At 37.9% G+C, this 18,351-nt stretch overlaps 1 protein-coding gene across 3 annotated transcripts in view; it reads left to right on the plus strand.

The window, feature by feature from the left end:
• pard3ba (par-3 family cell polarity regulator beta a) overlaps positions 1–18,351 on the plus strand; it is a 195,367-nt gene that overhangs the window by 161,138 nt on the left and 15,878 nt on the right. For all 3 annotated transcript variants that reach the window (XM_052126534.1, XM_052126536.1, XM_052126535.1), the window contains one exon: positions 4,869–4,977. In XM_052126534.1, the coding sequence (XP_051982494.1) occupies positions 4,869–4,977 (109 nt within the window). The remainder of the gene's footprint in view (positions 1–4,868; positions 4,978–18,351) is intronic.

Below are 18,351 nucleotides of genomic sequence, written 5' to 3' on the forward strand. Positions count from 1 at the left end.
ATAAGAAGCTTCACATTTTTGTCTTTAAACTTTCGAAAACATGGCCTCATTCACTTCCGTTTCCAAATTATATAATAATAATAACTTTATTTATGTAGCACCTTTTAGCAATTTAGCACATAGTGCTTCACAAACCATAAAATCAAAACACACTCAGTGAAACACAAGGTAAAAACAAAAATGTACATGGTAGTAAAAGCAAGTTTATATAAATTTGTTTTTAAATGAGACATAAAAACAGACACGTTATGTCATAATGGTTTTCAACATAATGTTTTATCAGCATTGAACTGCAGAATATTACATGCCATCCAATTTTTTATATCTGATATACATTCTTGAAAAAAATTTTTACTGGACAGATAATTGGGATTCAACGACAAATATAACTTTAGTTAATCTGCATAGCAATGAAAATGTGTGATGTATATTTGAAGTAACACACAGTATATAGAAGAAAACTAAATTAACCCTAACAGGGATCCTTGCGGAACGCCACAATTTATTGTCGAGAAGGAGGACATTTCATCTCCATCTCATCTCCAATCTCATCTTTGACAAATAGGAAACAAACCAGTCTAAAGCCACCCCAGAAATTCCTACCAGTCCCTTTAATGTATCAATTAAAACCGAATACAAATATCCAGTTCATTATATACAAAAATGCATATTTAGTTCCCTTTTGTTGTTGTTGTCATGTTGCTACTTGGTTGCCATGTACTAGGTAGTTGCTATGCAGTTGCTAAGGTTTTCTTGCAAAATATGGCTCAGGTCCCTTCTTCAATGTAAGTTGTTTCCCAGCTGAAAATTGAAAGTCATATTCATAAAGTACCCCACTCTCTGATTTGAGATATCATTCATATCCGTAGCAAAAGTAGTGCGGGACGAGTTGCATGCCAGAGTTTAATACTCAAGTAGTTTTACAGTACCTTAATCCTTACCTTAACTTTGATATTTTCAAGAATTTATCCAATCATTCAAATGAAATAAAGGGAAAGTTTCAGTAAGCACAGTTGTAAATACCTTTTATGAGCTTGTTCGTGCACAAATTCACAGGAATGTTTTCTATTCCAGACATTGTGGCCACACACATCTCTGACAACCCTATCACGACAGCACACTGTTCTGAATAATTGAACAGTAGACATATTCATTAAGACCTCAGTGGCAGGTGTGTTTAGAAAGGGCGTCACTGTTAATTACAGGCTTGTGTGGTAGCGACTGGCCGGAAAAGATGGCAGTCCGTTGTCAGATCTCATTATACAACACGTCCTGCAGGAATAAGATAGAGGTAAAGAGAGATGGAAATGAATGGAGGTGAAATAAAGAGAGGGAAGGGTGGAGAAGTACCTTGCGGTTTCTAGCATTACCTTTATGTCAATATCTATTTATTTGTGGGTGATTTGGGGGCTCTGGCTCAATGTGTTGACAGTTTCACCATCAGATTGTAATCTTGGACTAATTCCATCGTCTGCATAATCATATTCATTAGTTAGTTAAAACAGATTCAAGATTGGCATACCTGTTTGACAAAGTCTGACATCTATGACCCTCAAAAACAAGTGTGTGCGTATGTAGGGTTATTTGTAGCGTTACTAAAATCACAGAAATGCACAGTTTTAAGTGGCTTTCATATAATGGCAGAAACAGTTGTACAGTATGATAAAATATCAAATGTATTGTTTTTAATAATAACAAGGATCAGAATAAAGTGTTTTTGTGATGTACAGTTAATTAGCCCATCAGGGGAAAAAGTGCATTAATGTTGAACTTGGCTGAAGTGTGGTCACAATTTTGAATAGTTTGTCTACTTCACATCAACGTCCATTCTTGCCTTGGTGCTCGGAGTTGATCAAAATTTGTGTGTTTCTGTTTGTCCACTCGCCTTTTGAGGATTGACCACAGGTTCTCAATAGGATTAAGATCCGGGGAGTTGCCTGGCCACGGATCCAAAATGTCAATGTAATGATCTCCGAGCCACTTCATTATCAATCTTGCCTTGTGACATGGTGCTCCATCATACTGGAAAATGTACGGATCGTCACCAAATTGCTCCTGGATCGTTGGGAGAAGTTGCTCTTGCAGGACGTTTTGATACTATTCTTTATTCATGGCAGTGTTTTTGGGCAGAAATGTGAGTGAGCCCACTCCCTTGGATGAAAAGCAACCCCACACATGGATGGTCTAAGGATGCTTCACTATTTGTACTACACAGGACACAGTTGACACTCAGACTATGGATTTTCCAGATGTCCCAAACAGTCGTAAGGGGCTTCATCAGAGAAAATAACTTTGCACCAGTCTTCTGCTGTCCAATCCTTGTACTTCCTGCAGAAATTCAGTCTGTCCTTGATGTTTTTCTTGGAGAGAAGTGGCTTCTTTGCTGCCCTTTTTGACACCAGGCCATTGACCAAAAGTCAAGCACTCACACCAACCCAGCTGCCAATATTGAGCAAGCTCTGCACTGGTGGTGACACGATTCTGGGATGCCCTGAATCACTGCAGTTGAACCTCTCTCTCTTTGAAGTTCTTGATGATCCGGTAAATGGTTTTCTCAGGTGCAATATTCTTTGCAGCAATTTCCTTGCATGTGAGGCCATTTTGATGCAAAGAGATGGAGGCTGCATGTCTTCCTTTAATGGCAACCATTGCTAACAAGAACGCAATGATTGGAAGCACTTCTTCCCTCCTTTTATAGCAATCAGTCTTCTCTTATAATCCAATCAGAATGAGAGTGATTTCACCTGACTAGTACTCGTTCACACTTTCCCAGGTGCTGCTGATATGAATTATGTTAGCTGGTCATTTTGTGCCAGGACCAAAAAACAGTGAAATATATATATATATATTAAATATATGATTAATTATTAAAAACAATAGTGCGTTAAAAAATTTACCCAATTAATCATGCCCCCTGACGTGCACATAAATTCCGTAGTAAAAAAACGAATTTGCGTACCTTGCAAGTGCATGGGGAGATCTTCCAATATTACGGATGTAAGACGGTTGTAGAGGTGATATCAGCAAGCGAAATCCGGACTTTTTCGAGCTTGAGGTACATCTGTTTTATTATAGGCCCTACATAATATTATGCATTACTTAGATGAATTATCTTTATTTGGAGGCCTTTTCCAGCAAATAATGCCATTTATTGCAAATAATTAGATTGATTAATTAATTGGCATGACATGTAATTAATTCGACTAAATATTTTAATTGATTGACAGCCCTAATTAAAATTAATTTGACACCAAGTTAGATTTGACAAAAAAACTGTCTAAAAAAACCCCAAGTATAAATTATTTTTAAACTACAATGTTCACAAGTATGGCACAACATTTTTGCCATTCTCAGCAAAAATGGTGTGCATGTGAATGAAGTCTTCGACGTTTGAACAATTAAAAAAATATTTTGTACGGTGTGCCAAGGAGTTCATAGAAATGCTTTGTTGTGTTTTAAAATTGTGTTATGCCTGTTTTTCGATGAAAGGCCCAAAGTTGGACAGGGAAGCAAAACATCTCTCACATTCATGACTAAAGTCAGTGCTGCTTTCTGTTGCTCAACACAAGCACCAATTAGCTTTACTCAAAAACTATATAACACAGCCAGTCTGTAATGATGGTCGTAGATTGCTCTGTTTGCCTTTTTCTTCATCTCCAACACAGAAAGCTAATGTGTTCGGCCTTTCTCGGGTTGGCGTTATACCCACTATCATAATATACCAAATGAACTGGTGATGACAGCCAGTCTTCAGATGCTTTCTCATTTGTACTCGAAAGATTGCCACATATATGTGTGGTGTATTGTTTTACAGTTGGATGTGAGGCTGGATTTTTGTCAGCGAGTCTACAGTATGTCTGCAGCCAGTTGCCTCTAAAGCACATTGGTTCCCCTCCGGTCCTGTAACTAATATGAATATGATTCATATGTGTGGCTCTGTGCTCGATGGGAGCTAATTAAACATTGATAGTGTTTCTCATTCAGAGGGTCATGTGTACTCTCAATCAAACTGGCAGCTCTAATTGCGTTCTGTGGGATTAGATAATGGATGCTGTTCCTGCTCTGTGTGTCCTCCAACAGATGCTAAAGAGTGGAGAGGACTGCCTGATATCACTTCTGCTAGTGTTGTCAATGAGACTGAACTTTAACAACTGAAATATTGAATGGTGATGATCCTTCATGTATTGCACAGGCAAATAGTACCAAAACTAGCATAGTTATTGTAGAACCACGGCATTCTTTCAAGTGCCTCGGAGTACCTTGTCAGTTATATGGTATGTGAATATGATAATCATTTTGTAGCAAGGTTTATTTTAGATTACTATGAAATTACCATCTGATCATGCCATTTTGCACTTTGCAGCATGTACAAGTTTGTTATATTATTTTTAGTTTAATGTCTGTAATTAGTGCTTACAGATGCTTACAGATGTTTTTAACATGGATAATTTAATACATTAAATTTTACATCAAGCGTAGTATCTGTTAGACGCATTTGATTTTAATGTCTGACAAATACAATTGCTCATTAATTTCACCCTCATTACACTGAGTTTAAAGCACTTTATGAACAGATGGAGGAGAGAGATCTGCTGTGATATACTCTAAATGATTGTCATTTGCTGTATGCTACTTGATGACTTTCACATACTTTTCGTGTGGTGGATTTTCCTTTATTTCAGTCGCTAATTCTGATTAATGACGAGTTTGTTTTATAAATTAGGTTTCTAATTACTTGGTCAGAATTTCTATTACAGATTGTTACTTATGCGATGTTTACCCCGAGTGTTTAGTGAGTCTGTGGTTCTTGGTAATACTTTGCTTGTAAAACTCACAGTAGCTGTCTTGTTTCTCTGTGTGTGTTGCAGTAATGAAGAACGATTGCAGCAAATCAGAAATCAGCTTCAGCAGGTGAGACCCGCCCCATCCTATGATGATCTGACCACACGCAGACGACAGGAGTACGACCCATCACGAGTAAGTCTTTCTTTCTTTCGTTTGTTTGTTTGTTTTTTCAGTCCTTCATTATTTCTTTCTTTTGTTTATTAATGGATTTCTTTTATCTTTTTGTTCTTTTGTTTATTTTTGTTTAGTTTGTTGTTTTATTCTGTATTTTGTTCATCATTTGTTTGTAAACTCGTTTTTTTTTCTCCTGTGTTCTCGCGGTTTCTTTTGTTCATTGTTTCATTCGTTTGCTTTCTTTTCCTGTCTTTTGTTTGATCATGTGTTTCCTTTTGTTTCTACGTTTTTTGTTTCCTTTGTTAATTTCATTCATTTCTTTTTGTTTTGTCCTTTTTTTTTTCTTTTTTTACTTTTTTTTTTTTTTTGTTGTTGTTGTTCCATTCCTTTGCCAAATTGTTTTGTTTGTTCGTTCTTGCTATTGTTTCCTTCATTCTTTGTTCTTTCTTTTGATCATTCTTTCATTTAGATTCTTTCTCTCTCTTTTGTTCATTATTTGTTTCTTTTTGTTTTTCTTTCCATTTTATTTGTTTTGTTCCATTCGTTTTGTTTGTTCGGTCTTTCTTTTGTTTGTTCTTTATTTGTTTCTGTCATTTCTTTTGTTCTTTTTTATTATATAATTTTCTTAAATTTGTTTTTGTTCTTTCGCTCATTCATTCCTTCATTTCTTTTGTTCATGCATTCATTTCTTTTTGTTCTTTCTTTTTTTATTTGTTTTGTTATTCCTTATGTGCTGTATGTTGTTCATTCTATCTTTTGTTTGTTAATTTGTTTTGTTCATTTTGTGTGTTCTCTGTTTATTTTGTTTATTCTTTTGATCAAGAGCTGTTTCTCAACCATAAACTCCCCCACCACCAAACACCACGTCTCACTTAATAAATAACTAAGAGTATTAATAAATAACTCTGGGTCATTAGGGGAGCTGGGAATCTTACTGTCTGATCGATGCGTCTTTCTCGTTTGGTGGCCCCCTCCAACTACATTATGGGAATCTGTCGTCATTCATGGTGATTAAATTCAGGGATAAAATTAAAAGCATTAGCGCTGTCTCTACTGTCATAAACATCATACAAGCATGGAGGTTATAACAAGTTTTATCTACAATAACTCTAATAAAATGCTCTACAATTCTTTAAATGTCCAAAAAAAGTGTTGACAACAATGAAAAAACAAATGCAATGGACAATTGCATGTTTACCATTTATTTTGAGGGCATCAAATTCAGGCCTGGGCTCAAAAAAGGGGGCTTGTGTTTAGCAGATTAACAACCTAAAGCCTAAAAATATCCTTAATCATTTTTAAAGGAACAGTACACTCAAAAAGGAAAATTCTGTCACCAGAAAAGTAATCCATATGACTTGTTCACTATATTTTTTTATCTCACTATAAGTCTTCTGAAGCCATATGATAGCAGAAGAGATCAAAATGTAAATAATAGTTCACAAATAATGTGTGTCAAATGGGTTTGGAATGTGAATAAATGACAGAATTTTCATTTGTATTTTTTTGGGGTGAACTATTCCTGTAAGTCTTATTGTGTCACAAACACTTGCTCAGCTCGCCAAATTTGAGGAGTTCTTGCGTCTTTGGCACTTGCATAAAAATAATAAATAAATGACAAATGGGGCACCCAAACATGCAGTTATGTAGATGAGACTGTGGGAGACAATCGATTTATTATGCATAGAGAGAAAAAAATATGAATAAAATGTTGCTGTTGCAGTAGAAAGTTTGAGAGGAAACGGGGAGAAAAAAGAAGGAAAAAAAAACAGAAGACCACAGAAAATTTTACAATTTCACACAATCCCTCCTAGACATCACAAGATTTGAGAACAGCAAGGGTGACAGTCAGCTGTTGTCTTCTGGAGCACTTCAAAACAAAGACTAAATCTAAATTGGAACCACAGCTTTCTCAGAAACACTTATCAAAGCCCTGAGCTCTGTCATTTCAGGGCCTACAGCCACACTCGTGTCCACCTAGATGTCCAGCACTTCATTTTGGAGAGATATGAGGGATCTTTCCAGGGCTCTGCAGAGTTTACAATTATAGCTTATATGATTACCAGTGTCTGCTGGAAAAGTCAACTTCATTGAGAATTTCCAGGAAAGACAGAGTGAAGAAACAAGCTCTGGAGCTCAGATGAGAATGAGAATTGTCAGATCATCAACCATCCAGTAATTACTCTGTTTTCAGTCTTACAAGCCTCAAGCCCACATAACAGTAACAGTTCTTGGTTCATTCCGTGTCCGACATAACAAAATGAATGACTTGCTGCAGATATTCACTAAAAAGAACAGGCTGATTCAGCAGGCAGAACTGTATGTTTGGCTGTGTATATTCAAAAGAACTGGCTCATACGAGTCATTAATTTGGGAATCAGACTACACTGCTCGCATTGCATGTTTTTCACTGTAGATTAAAAGAACCAGCTCATAAGAGTCATTCGTTCGGGCATTGAACTACGCTAGTCTCATTGTACGTTTTGCGCTGTAGATTCAAAAGAACCTAGTCATAAGAGTCATTTGTTCGGGAATAGGACTGCACTGATTGCGCTGTATGTTTCACACTGTTGCTTCAAAAGAAACTGCTCAGAAGCATCATTTGTTCAGGCATCGAACTACACTGGTTGCACTTAATTTTTCACGTTGTTGATTCAAAAGAACCATCTCATAAGAGTCATTTATCCGGTAATAGGACTGCACTGGTTGCGCTGTATGTTTCGCCCTGTTTATTCAAAAGAACCGGCCCATAAGAGTGATTCGTTTGGGAACCAGAGTACTCTGGTTGTGCTGTATGTTCCGTGCTATTGATTCAAAAGAACCAATTAATGAGAGTAATTAGTTCGGGCATCATACTACAGTGTTCCTGATGTATATTTTGCACTGTAGATTCAAAAGCACCGGCTCATAAGAGTCATTCATTATGGAATATGACCACAATGGTCATGCTGTATGTTTCGTGCTGTTGATTTAAAAGAACCAGTTTATGGTAGTCATTTGTTCGGGCATCAGACTACACTGGTCGCACTGTTTGTTTTTCTCTGCTAATTTAGTAGTGGTGTTGCAGTGCTGCTGAATGGTAGTGCATGAAACACTGTCAGAGTATTATAGCACAGTGTCCTGTGTTGGAACTGTTAATGAGAAGTCATGAAAATAATTAGGTTCTGTTATTTTTACAATACTGGAACATGTTTTGAGTAAGATCTTAGTTCTTGGTTCCCAACCCTAGACATCAATGACATTTGATTACGGGACATGTTTGGTGTTGTTGCTGTCCAACCTGAAGGGATGTGAAGTGAAAGGCGCTTACCGACATGCCAAATAAAAGTTTGATTGTGAACTATAATTTTCCTTGTCTGCTGATGTCACCAAGACCTCATATAGAGACCACTGTTGACAGAAAAATGGACTGAAAACTAAAACTGTCTAAAGGACAGCTCTAGTACAATTCACTTATAAAGGTTTTAATGGTCATTTCATACATTGTATTCTCTTCTTCATTGAAAATGTAGCCAAAGTGCTAGTTTACTCACAAATAGATGAGTGAATATGTGAAATAAATAAAAGAGAAATGGTTGCTGTCAGAAAAACAGAAGAAATGGAAATGGTGCAGGCCACCAGAAGGACTAGCATGTGGTTTAGACACACAAACACAAACATTGCAGGAGCTGTGTAGTATGGATTTGTTGGGGACAGATTAATTTAACTGGACTAAAGACGTGTCTGGTGTGTTTGGCTGTGTGTGTGTAGACATGCTAGAGCATATAGAGAAATATTTTCCAATATTTATAGATTAGAATTATTTTTATCTTCAGCCGATGAGGTAATGGCCTGATATTTTTAGTGGTCTGAGACAAGCGGGAATTTGTTCTACATTTTCTAGAATGTCATTGTATGCTGTATCATTAAGATTTATCAGCACTGTAATTAATTAGGGGTGTGTCCATACACTTTGGCCAAATATTGTTTATACTGTATAGTGCATTAGAGTATCTTTTCTTACAAGTCATCCTCATACTTCTAATTTGACTTGAAGCCAGTAGTTACAGAATAAGAGGAGAGAAACAACTTGCAGTGACAAAGGAGACAGGGAAGATGCAGAGTATGGAAAAAAGGGACAGATGGAGAGAGCGAGAAGATGGAAAATTAAGACGGTTGTCATTCTGATTGCGATCCTCTCTTCCCGCACCAGAACAGCTTGAGTTGAGCATCCTGGTCCTGTCAGGTCCAATTAATCCAGCATCTACATCTCCAACACACACACACACACATACACTCACAGCCTTGACAGGCATCCGTGACTGCTGTGTGTTAAAAGATTGACTGACGGCGACTAGGTGGCTTTTACAAATAATCCCAAATCCTAAACCAGGTGGATGTCAAAACAGATCAACATGAGCTTATCAAGAATTAAATAAAGAGAGACTTAGTCTTTTGTAGCCAGACCTTTGACTGTCAGAATAGAGTCTGGTCCACATTACTAATAATTCTGACCAAGGATCCATCAATTAGACAGGAAGAGACCGTCTGATTGACATGTAAACTTACCAACCACAGTTTGTTTTGTTTTTTTAATTTGCAGTTTAGGGGCGGGTTTATCAGTGTGGAAAAAAGAATCAAAATAAATAAAGGTGTGGTAGTCTCCCGGAACAGTTGACCAGAAAACTAGACAAGGATGGACAAGGAACTAGAGGTCTTGACGTGTTTTTGCTCTTGCAAGCAGGTCACACTGTCTCCGGTTGGTCAAAGACAAGCCCTACAGGAAGATGACTCAGATGTGTGTAGTTGCAGTCTTTGTTTGATTGCAGGAAACAGTGGTCAGGAATCTGAATGAAGTCACTAAAACAAAGAGAATTGTGGGTGGGAGCCATCAAGGAACCTCAGGGGAGAAATGAGCGGGGTCAGACCAGTAATGGTGTTCAGAATTGCTAATTGTTACTTGAAAAGTTTTGCAGTTTGGAATTTTCAATGGTCAGTTCAGTTTTGTATTACAGCTATGAAGGATACTTTACAGTCCTTTACTGCTATAATAAACTGTTGCAACAGCGGTATTGTACTACATCACAATTGTGATATTGATTGTATACAACAGCTCTTAAAATCGAGTAACTGACATTCAGACAATATAGCCAGCTATTTTGTTTATTTTTGCCCTGCCAATGAAAATTATTCAGTTACATTGGGGCGGTGTGGCTCAGTTGGTAGAGCGGGTCGGCTGCCAATCACAGGATTGGCGGTTCGATTCCCGGCCCACACGACTCCACTTGCCGAAGTGACCTTGGGCAAGACACTGAACTCTCTGGTTGTTAATCGATGGTGTAGGAGTCTGTTGAAGCCATCAGGCAGTATTATTTCAAACAATTATGTTTAAAAGCAGAATTCCTGTTGAAGAACTACAATTCATGTGAATCCTGAAGAGAAAGGGTCGACTGATCAGTGAATCACAGCCAACAAAGCACGCCAAAAGAGCTTTGCAGCGGCCGTCTACTTCAGTGATGCACTGTGAATAGCTCAATAGAGTCGGCCTTCCTGCACTCTCAATCTACTGGGAAAACCTGGATCCAGCCATTTACGTGGATGTCAATTTGACACATAAGTGTCCTCTTTCAGCAGAATAATGCTCCCTGTCACACTGCACATATTGTTCGGGAATGGTTTGTGGAACATGTTGAAGAGTTCAAGGTGTTGCCCTGGCCTCCAAATTCCCCAGATCTCAATCCGATTGAGCATCTATGGCATGTACTGGACCAACAAGTCCGATCCACGGTGGCTTCACCTCGCAACTTACAGGCCTTGAAGGATCTGCTGCTAATGTGTTAGGACCAACTGCATATTAGGCAGGTGGTCATAATGATTTGGCTCATCAGTGCATATATTTGCATATATTATATGTATATTTAGCAATACAATTAAAGTTTCGATTGTTTTTGCTTTGCTTCATGGAATTGTAGTTAATTCGCTCATTAAAGACTTTACGTACACGTTATGGACCATCTGTCTTTTTGTCCGATTTTCAAATACCTTTTGTTTCAAATCAAAGTTTGTGATGTTGTGATTTACTTTGGGGTTAGTGGGTTCGGTTGGTAGCATAAAAGTATTTTATGAAGAATTTAAAGTAATGCCTATGGAATAATAAATGGAAGGAAAAAATACTTTTAGAACCAAGATGGCTGAAAAAGTTGGTGGCACAGAGTCTTTTTTGTTGTATTAGTTCTAAAAAAAATATTTTTGTTGAAAATGGTGTTTAAATATAATGGCCAAACACACAGAATGTATTTAATGCCATTTTCCAATTTTCCCCCAAACCAAGCATTGACTATTCAAGCATGCAAATTGGCTAACATGTAACATACAAAAAAGTTTTTTTAAACTAAGGCAACTACATCCATCACAACAGTCCATGTGCACTCCCAACATACCAGGGCTACATGGAAACAGTCCCTCCCCTTCACAGGGTCGGCTACATGCATGAGAAGGTCATGACCAGCCTCATACATCGTTGTGTCTAAATTACCCTCTCAAAACACTTTCACCATCTGCTACTAACAAGCGTGGGCCGTCAAGGCAGCATGACTGTGGCTTTTTAGGGGACATTAGTGGGCACTAGTTCATGGCCGCAGTACATCAAAGATTCAAATACCCCATATACCATGGCCATGAAGACTCCAGGGATAGAATCAACAAGCGATGTATTCAAGACTGTACTTACGGCATGTTTATTTTAGCAGTGAGGTAGAGAAAGGCGCAGGCTTTCAGGAAAATCTGACAAAAGTAGCCATTCTGGTTTGTTGACTAGATTGTAAGCTACTTTGTGTTTGCCACAAAGTCACTAATGCATCTTAAAGGGTGCATTGCAGATTCTACACAGTCGAAAACATAAAGTGACTCAAGCCCTTGCAAACTGAAGGAGTCTTACCAAACTAGATTTTTTGAAAATGTCATTGGTGCTTGCCTGTGGAAAAACTCTCCACCATAATGCTAGTTTGTTGTGGTCGATTGCTAGGGTGTTGCTGTGTGGTTGCTAGGGTGTTCTGAATGGTTGCTAGGTGGTCACTTACTGGCCAAAGTCAAAATAGCCCAGCCCCAAGTCTCTTTGATATTTTGGTCCCTAGATATTTTAAACAGTCGTCTACGCCACCCTCTATCTCATTTTAAGAGAAACGATACAGAATAAATTCAGACCCGAGGCAAAAAATATTTTTGTGCAGAGAAACATGACTAATGAAGCACATGTGTTATTTTTGTTAAATAAGTACCAGGCTGTTCTAATTGCCTTTACTGCTGTGGTATATAAAGACAAAAAAAACGTGTCTGGTAAGTTTAGCCCACATTGGTTCACACACACTCAGCTGAAAAAAGTGACTAAGCACAGCTGAGTTTTCAGGGACACCGTGCACAGCTTCAATTTCTCATGACAAACCCTTAGAAGTTTGTGTTTGTTGAGAAACGTTGTGCTAAGTTTGAATCCTGTTGGAGTCCAACGGCAAATCTTCGCTCCTGACTGCCAATTCCCTCTGGAAGGGAGTTTGACTCGGAGCCCAAATCAATGGAATCTCATTACAGAAGAAATGATAAAAACAAAAAGTTGCAGAGAACTTCGAATTGACTCCTGCCAAGTGATTGTGGGTGGTAGTGGCACCTGCCAGGTTTGCGTGTACTGTGTACTTGTGTGTATGTCCAATTGTGGGTTTGGTCACACAACTGGTGTCAGTAAATGAGCTTTTGGAAATAGAAAGGCTTGTACCTGATTGATCAAACTATGAATTTGGAGACATTAGGTCGAAATTTAATCGGCCTGTGCTTAACGAAATTCGACTCACTGCCCCCAGTGGCTGAAGCTGGAAGTGTTGTTGAACATGCAGTATGGGCATATGTGAGATCCAATTTCCTGGTGAAATGTCCACAGGGTGGCGCCACAAGTGAGTTGTATTTTTAGTTGTAAATGATGTAATGCAGTCAACAGGATTGCATATTTAATTAACTCTACCCAACCCTAAACCTAACCATCAGTGGAACAAACATTTAATTACAGAGTTAAAATGCAATCTTCCAATCACACTCGCCATTGTTTATATAAACCCATGTAAACCAGATTACTTCCTGGTTTCCTCTGAACCAGAAACTGTGTCTCAGAGGTTGTTCGTACAAAGCGTGCAGTTTTATCGTACAATGCAGTTTTTTTTACCTCATATTACATGAGACCACATGGACTATTTGCACTTTTAAAAATGCATTCGTCACACAGCAGTGAACTACAACATAAAAACTGTGGCCAATTACAGCACTTAAATTTACACACATACTTCTGTATTCCCATAAAAAAGTGAATGTGCATGTTATTTTTCAACAGCAAACGAACATGGCTAATAAATCACCTTGAACTTGAATGAAAATAATTAGATGTGTTTATCTTGTATTTGAAGTACAAGGATAAATGTTTTAGCCATCTACTATTGATTCAGTCCCAGTGAGTCCAGGTGACCTTGCCCTACAGGCTTTTACATGTGTGTCCTATGTGTTTAATCAACCTGTTCTCTGGTGTAAATACATCAGTCCAATCTCCCTGCATCTGTACGCATGGCTTCCGTATGTGTATTTGTAAATGTTTTCACGTTTGTTGTGCCGCAACTCACGCAAGTGTTTATCGTCTCAGTCCAGTTCGCCGACATTGCATACACATTTCTCAGCTTTTCTGCATTCTAAGTCTGTCCATACACCCATTTCGGTTTGATAACAGGGCTGTAAGACCCAACTGCATTCTGGCAGCTCAGGTTGCCATGGTGCCCCAATTTCCCCTTCGGTGAGGTTTAACAGGGTTGAGTAGTTTTTGTTGATCCTGTTTAAACCCACAGGGTTCAACTAGTCCAGACCACCAAGCCTGCGATGGCAAGGTTTCATATTATCTCTCTACGTTGGAGTCGAGGGTTTGGCAGCAGGCCCATGTCTTGTCCTTTCTGCCTAAAATGCTAATTACCCGCTAAAGATCAATCGCCTGTGCCCATGATAACATCTGTGGGCAGTGAAAAGAAACATGTGGTAGTGCGGAAGATCTGAAGTCATTAAAGTCTCTGGAAGCAACTTGCTAATGTTCTAGCATGCAAATGTCCCAAGATATAATTGCACACAGAATGCACACACTTTTTTTGCACACAAAACACTTTCTAGGGAAGTGGGGTTGTGAATGTGCCTGTATGGGCTTGTGGAGTGCATCCAAAGAGCAAGACATTACAAAGGATTATAGATTGATACAAAGAATTCTGTGCTTTCACATTTGTGATTGTGTTTTGACGCTATCTTGTCGATGCAACTTGTCGAGGATATCTAGTTTATTTGCCACTAAATGCCTCAAACAAAGCTCTTGAATACCTTTTAAAGATTCAGTGCCATAAAGCTTGCAAACTTTGGCAAATCCGGCAACTACAGTAGTTCGACTTTGGAAATACTTATTGAAACAGCTAGAAACTTGTAAAGCAGTCTTAGTTCGGCAACGTCCACACTAATGTGTTTTCATTTGAACACACAGTAATTTATTTATTTATTTTTTCTCCCTCTTCTCTGTTTACACCCCTCATCCTCATTGGAATGCATTTTACTCCACTGAAAATGAAGACTATTGAAAACATACTCTATTACTTCATACTTTGGAAAACGATGACGTTAGAAAACTGAAAACAAAGTTTTTTCCATTTTCCAGTCACAAGTTTGAATCCAAGTGACTCCAGTCAGGCTTCCTAAGCAACCAATTAGCCCAGTTGCTAGGGTGTGTAGAGCCCTGTTGGGTTAACCTCCTCGTGGTCGCTATAATGTGGTTCTCTCTCTCTCAGTGGGGCGCGTGGTGAGTTGTGTGTGGATGCCGTGAAGAATAGTGTGAAGCCTCCACATGCGCTAAGTTTCCGTGGTAACGCACTCACCAAGCCACGTGATAAGATGCCGGATTGATGGCCTCAGACGCGGAGGCAACTGAGATTCGTCCTCCACCACCCAGATTGAGGTGTCACTATACCACCATGAATACTTTCAGATTCCAAAGATTTGGCTTTCCAAATTGGAAGAAAAGCATTTGAAAATGCATTTATTTTGCTACGTTTGAGCAAAGTCTTTCTAGCAAGTCAGTCCACTGTGGGCCATCTTTAGAATGCTTTCGGCAGGCTTTTTCCAGTCATCCCAGTGCAGCTCCTATCCACTTGAATGTCTCAAATCTCAAAAATGGTTGGTCAAGATTACGATCAAAAGAAAATATTTAAAATCGGCAATAAAATCTGACAATACTAGTATCATAAATTGTGATTCTTTACCTCGTATTACACTAAAAAACGAAATTTTCCGGCTTGTATAGCTAATGCACATGTGCATTTTAGAGTTGATTGACAGGTGATATCCGTATCTATAAGTTGATTGGCTCTTTTAACTGTAAGGCTGGATGTCCTTTCTACATCCGTTGACTGTTGGGCAATCAGAGCTCCTTGGATGAGCATTCCAATTTCTCCTATTCATTTTAATAGTAGTGGTCCGTCTCTGCTAAATAATCTCTGGTTTAAGCCTCTCATCCATATTAGAATGGCGTTTTCCTGCACCAAAAAGTCTATTGAAAGCATTTTCTATTACTGCATACTTTGGAAAATGATGACGTTAGAAAACTGATAAAAAGGATTAGTGAGGATATGGCCTAATAAAAATCTCATCCATATTAGTATGCCGCTCTCTATTACCACATACTTTGGAAATTGATAACGTTTGGAAACTGAAAATGGATTAGTGAGGATATGGCCTAATAAAAATCCTAAATTGAACATTCTGTGAGCATGCCATCTGAGGCTAATCATCAGGTGACACCCCAAGCCATTTGAAGAGTTAAGGTATGTTCACACATACAGCATTTTGCATCGACTAAGCAATTGAATGTTAGTCATTGTCAGAAAGAGTACGCAATTTCCAGGATCATGAGAGACAGCAATAGCTGGCCATGAAACAAAGTTGAGCAACTACCAACAGCAGACAGTAATCCGCCACTTGATACAGTTGGATAAAGCGGTCAAAAAGTAATATCTTCAACCAACCAACAGTACAGTACCTTTGTGGCCTCTACCAATTGAATTGCTGTCAGTGTGAACACCCCTTTACAGTTGTTTTCACCATTCAATATAAGCTAGGCAAATTTACGATTTTGGGTGTTGACCGACCAATGTTTAGGAACAATGGGCTGAGAACAATTTACATCACTACATGTATTAATGGTTTCAATTCTTGATGGGGGTATTTACACAAGGTCATATAAGACAAAAGTCAACAAAGAGATGTAATCGGAAGCAGCCCTTGCTGCATTAGTCTCAATACCTCAGTCTGTGACAATAACCGTGAAAGATCACCTGTGCGGCCAGAATAGGCAGCAAAAAGAATGAAAGGACCAGATAAAAGTGAGGAATTGTCTATCGTTTGATCATTCGGTGTGCATGGCAATCTAGCATCCCAACAATCATCTCTCGCTTCTCTAAACGTGACCTTTACGGCATATACACTTCGTCATGACCGTCTCACTCCCCCTCTAACTCCCAGTGACATTCGATCCCTGTGAGACACCTTTGTGTTTAAAGATCACACTTAGCATGCAGGGTGTAGTGCTCAGGGCCGCCGTAACATGCGGGAGAACGTGCACTTATAAACGGCTCATTGAGACAAATGCCACCATTTTCCTCCCCAAGTCCCTAGAAATTAGCTGCCCTTCTTTACATAATGCTGTTAACCTTCATCTGTCAGAAGACACGCAACGATCCCAGAATCCCACTGTGGTCATATGAGACTACTATTAAAGTATGCCGTGTGAGTGTAAAAACATACTTCTCTTAGAACAGCTTGCTAAGCCTTGGAATAGTCATTTAAGATAAAATCGGCTTTAAAAATGTATTATAATTATAAGACAATATTGTCCTTATACAAACATACCAGCTGTGTACAGAAGCCATTAGCTGTGCAAAACACATACTAAGGCTAAGACAGTATGGGCCGTTCACACCAAACTCGTTTTTCCACTGTTCTGTCTGTTTTTTTTTTTTCTATGTAAACATGCACTATAGAGCGACATGTTTGACCTCATACATTTGTTGTTTTTTCAGTTTCTCAGGCAGGAGCGCTGTGTTTTTAGCTGCCACCTGCGTTTTGTTTTGTTTGTTTGTTACGCCGCATCGAATAGTTTTTGTTTTGTTTTTTAGGAAGAAATTACACACTTAAAGCCACACCTAGACTTCACATTATGGGTCAATAATCTAACACACTTATTTAAAAAAAAAAAAATCAAACAATACATTAAAAATGAAATTCACACAAAACAGTAATTTGATAAAACCTTTACTATGATGAACATGTTTTCGATTTCTGAGTTCAGAGTCACTGTAATTTTTATTTATTTTTTTCCCCCTCCTGGGGCTTTAAACAAAAATGTCTTAGTGGTGTGACCATCCAGAGACAGTAAATAAATAAATAACATCTCCGTAATAGTTTAACCCCTTAAATTGCACTGTACATATTATTGCAATCAGTAAAAAAAAAAAGCCATGCTCAAATAGACATGAATCATATGTTGTTGGAAAGCTCTCGAATAGTAGAATACAACCAGCTGTTTTATTGACAGACAAACATATAGCGAGTAATAGCTAAGTAGATATCTTTCAGAATTAAGTTGGTGTTGCTTATATGCTGCGGTTTCGCTTATAAATTCACAAAAAATAAATGGAACATAAAATGTCACAAAATTACTGAAAGAGGTGATTATCTCTCAATCAAGCCAACGCACAAGGTAATTGGATGCGGAGATCATTAGATAATCCACATGAAGCGCAATGTTACATATGGCCACCAGGAGATGGCGCCAAATACATTACACAGACTATTTTTGTAATGCTATAACTTTTGATAGCTTTGTTGTATCAACACAACATGTTTCTCCATTGCACTTGACATGATTGGGAACAAAACAAAAGTAGTTTCTTGGAGCTACCTTATTTACACCCAGACATATATAATGTCAAATAAGAAAAAAAAGTACATTTTTAGCTCAATTGTTTTTGTGATTTTTCAGCAGTTTATAAGGCTGAGAGTCTCAGAATGCCTAATAATCTATATCAATAAACATTTTACGTTTTCTTTACAATGATATCAAACACATCGAAATGTAAAAAATAAGCTTAAACGGATAATAAAAAAAACAATTATATATATATATATATATATATATATATATATATATATATATATATATATATATATATATATATATTTTGTAATAAGTGGTTTGGAATAATTTTTTATTAGTTCTTTTTATAAAAAAAAAAAATACAAAGCAATTAAATTTTTTTTGAAAAATATATTGTTAATATTTGAAATCATTTGCCCCCCTAA

The sequence above is a fragment of the Xyrauchen texanus genome, chromosome 5 (assembly GCF_025860055.1).
Source record: "Xyrauchen texanus isolate HMW12.3.18 chromosome 5, RBS_HiC_50CHRs, whole genome shotgun sequence".
Lineage (NCBI taxonomy): Eukaryota > Metazoa > Chordata > Actinopteri > Cypriniformes > Catostomidae > Xyrauchen > Xyrauchen texanus.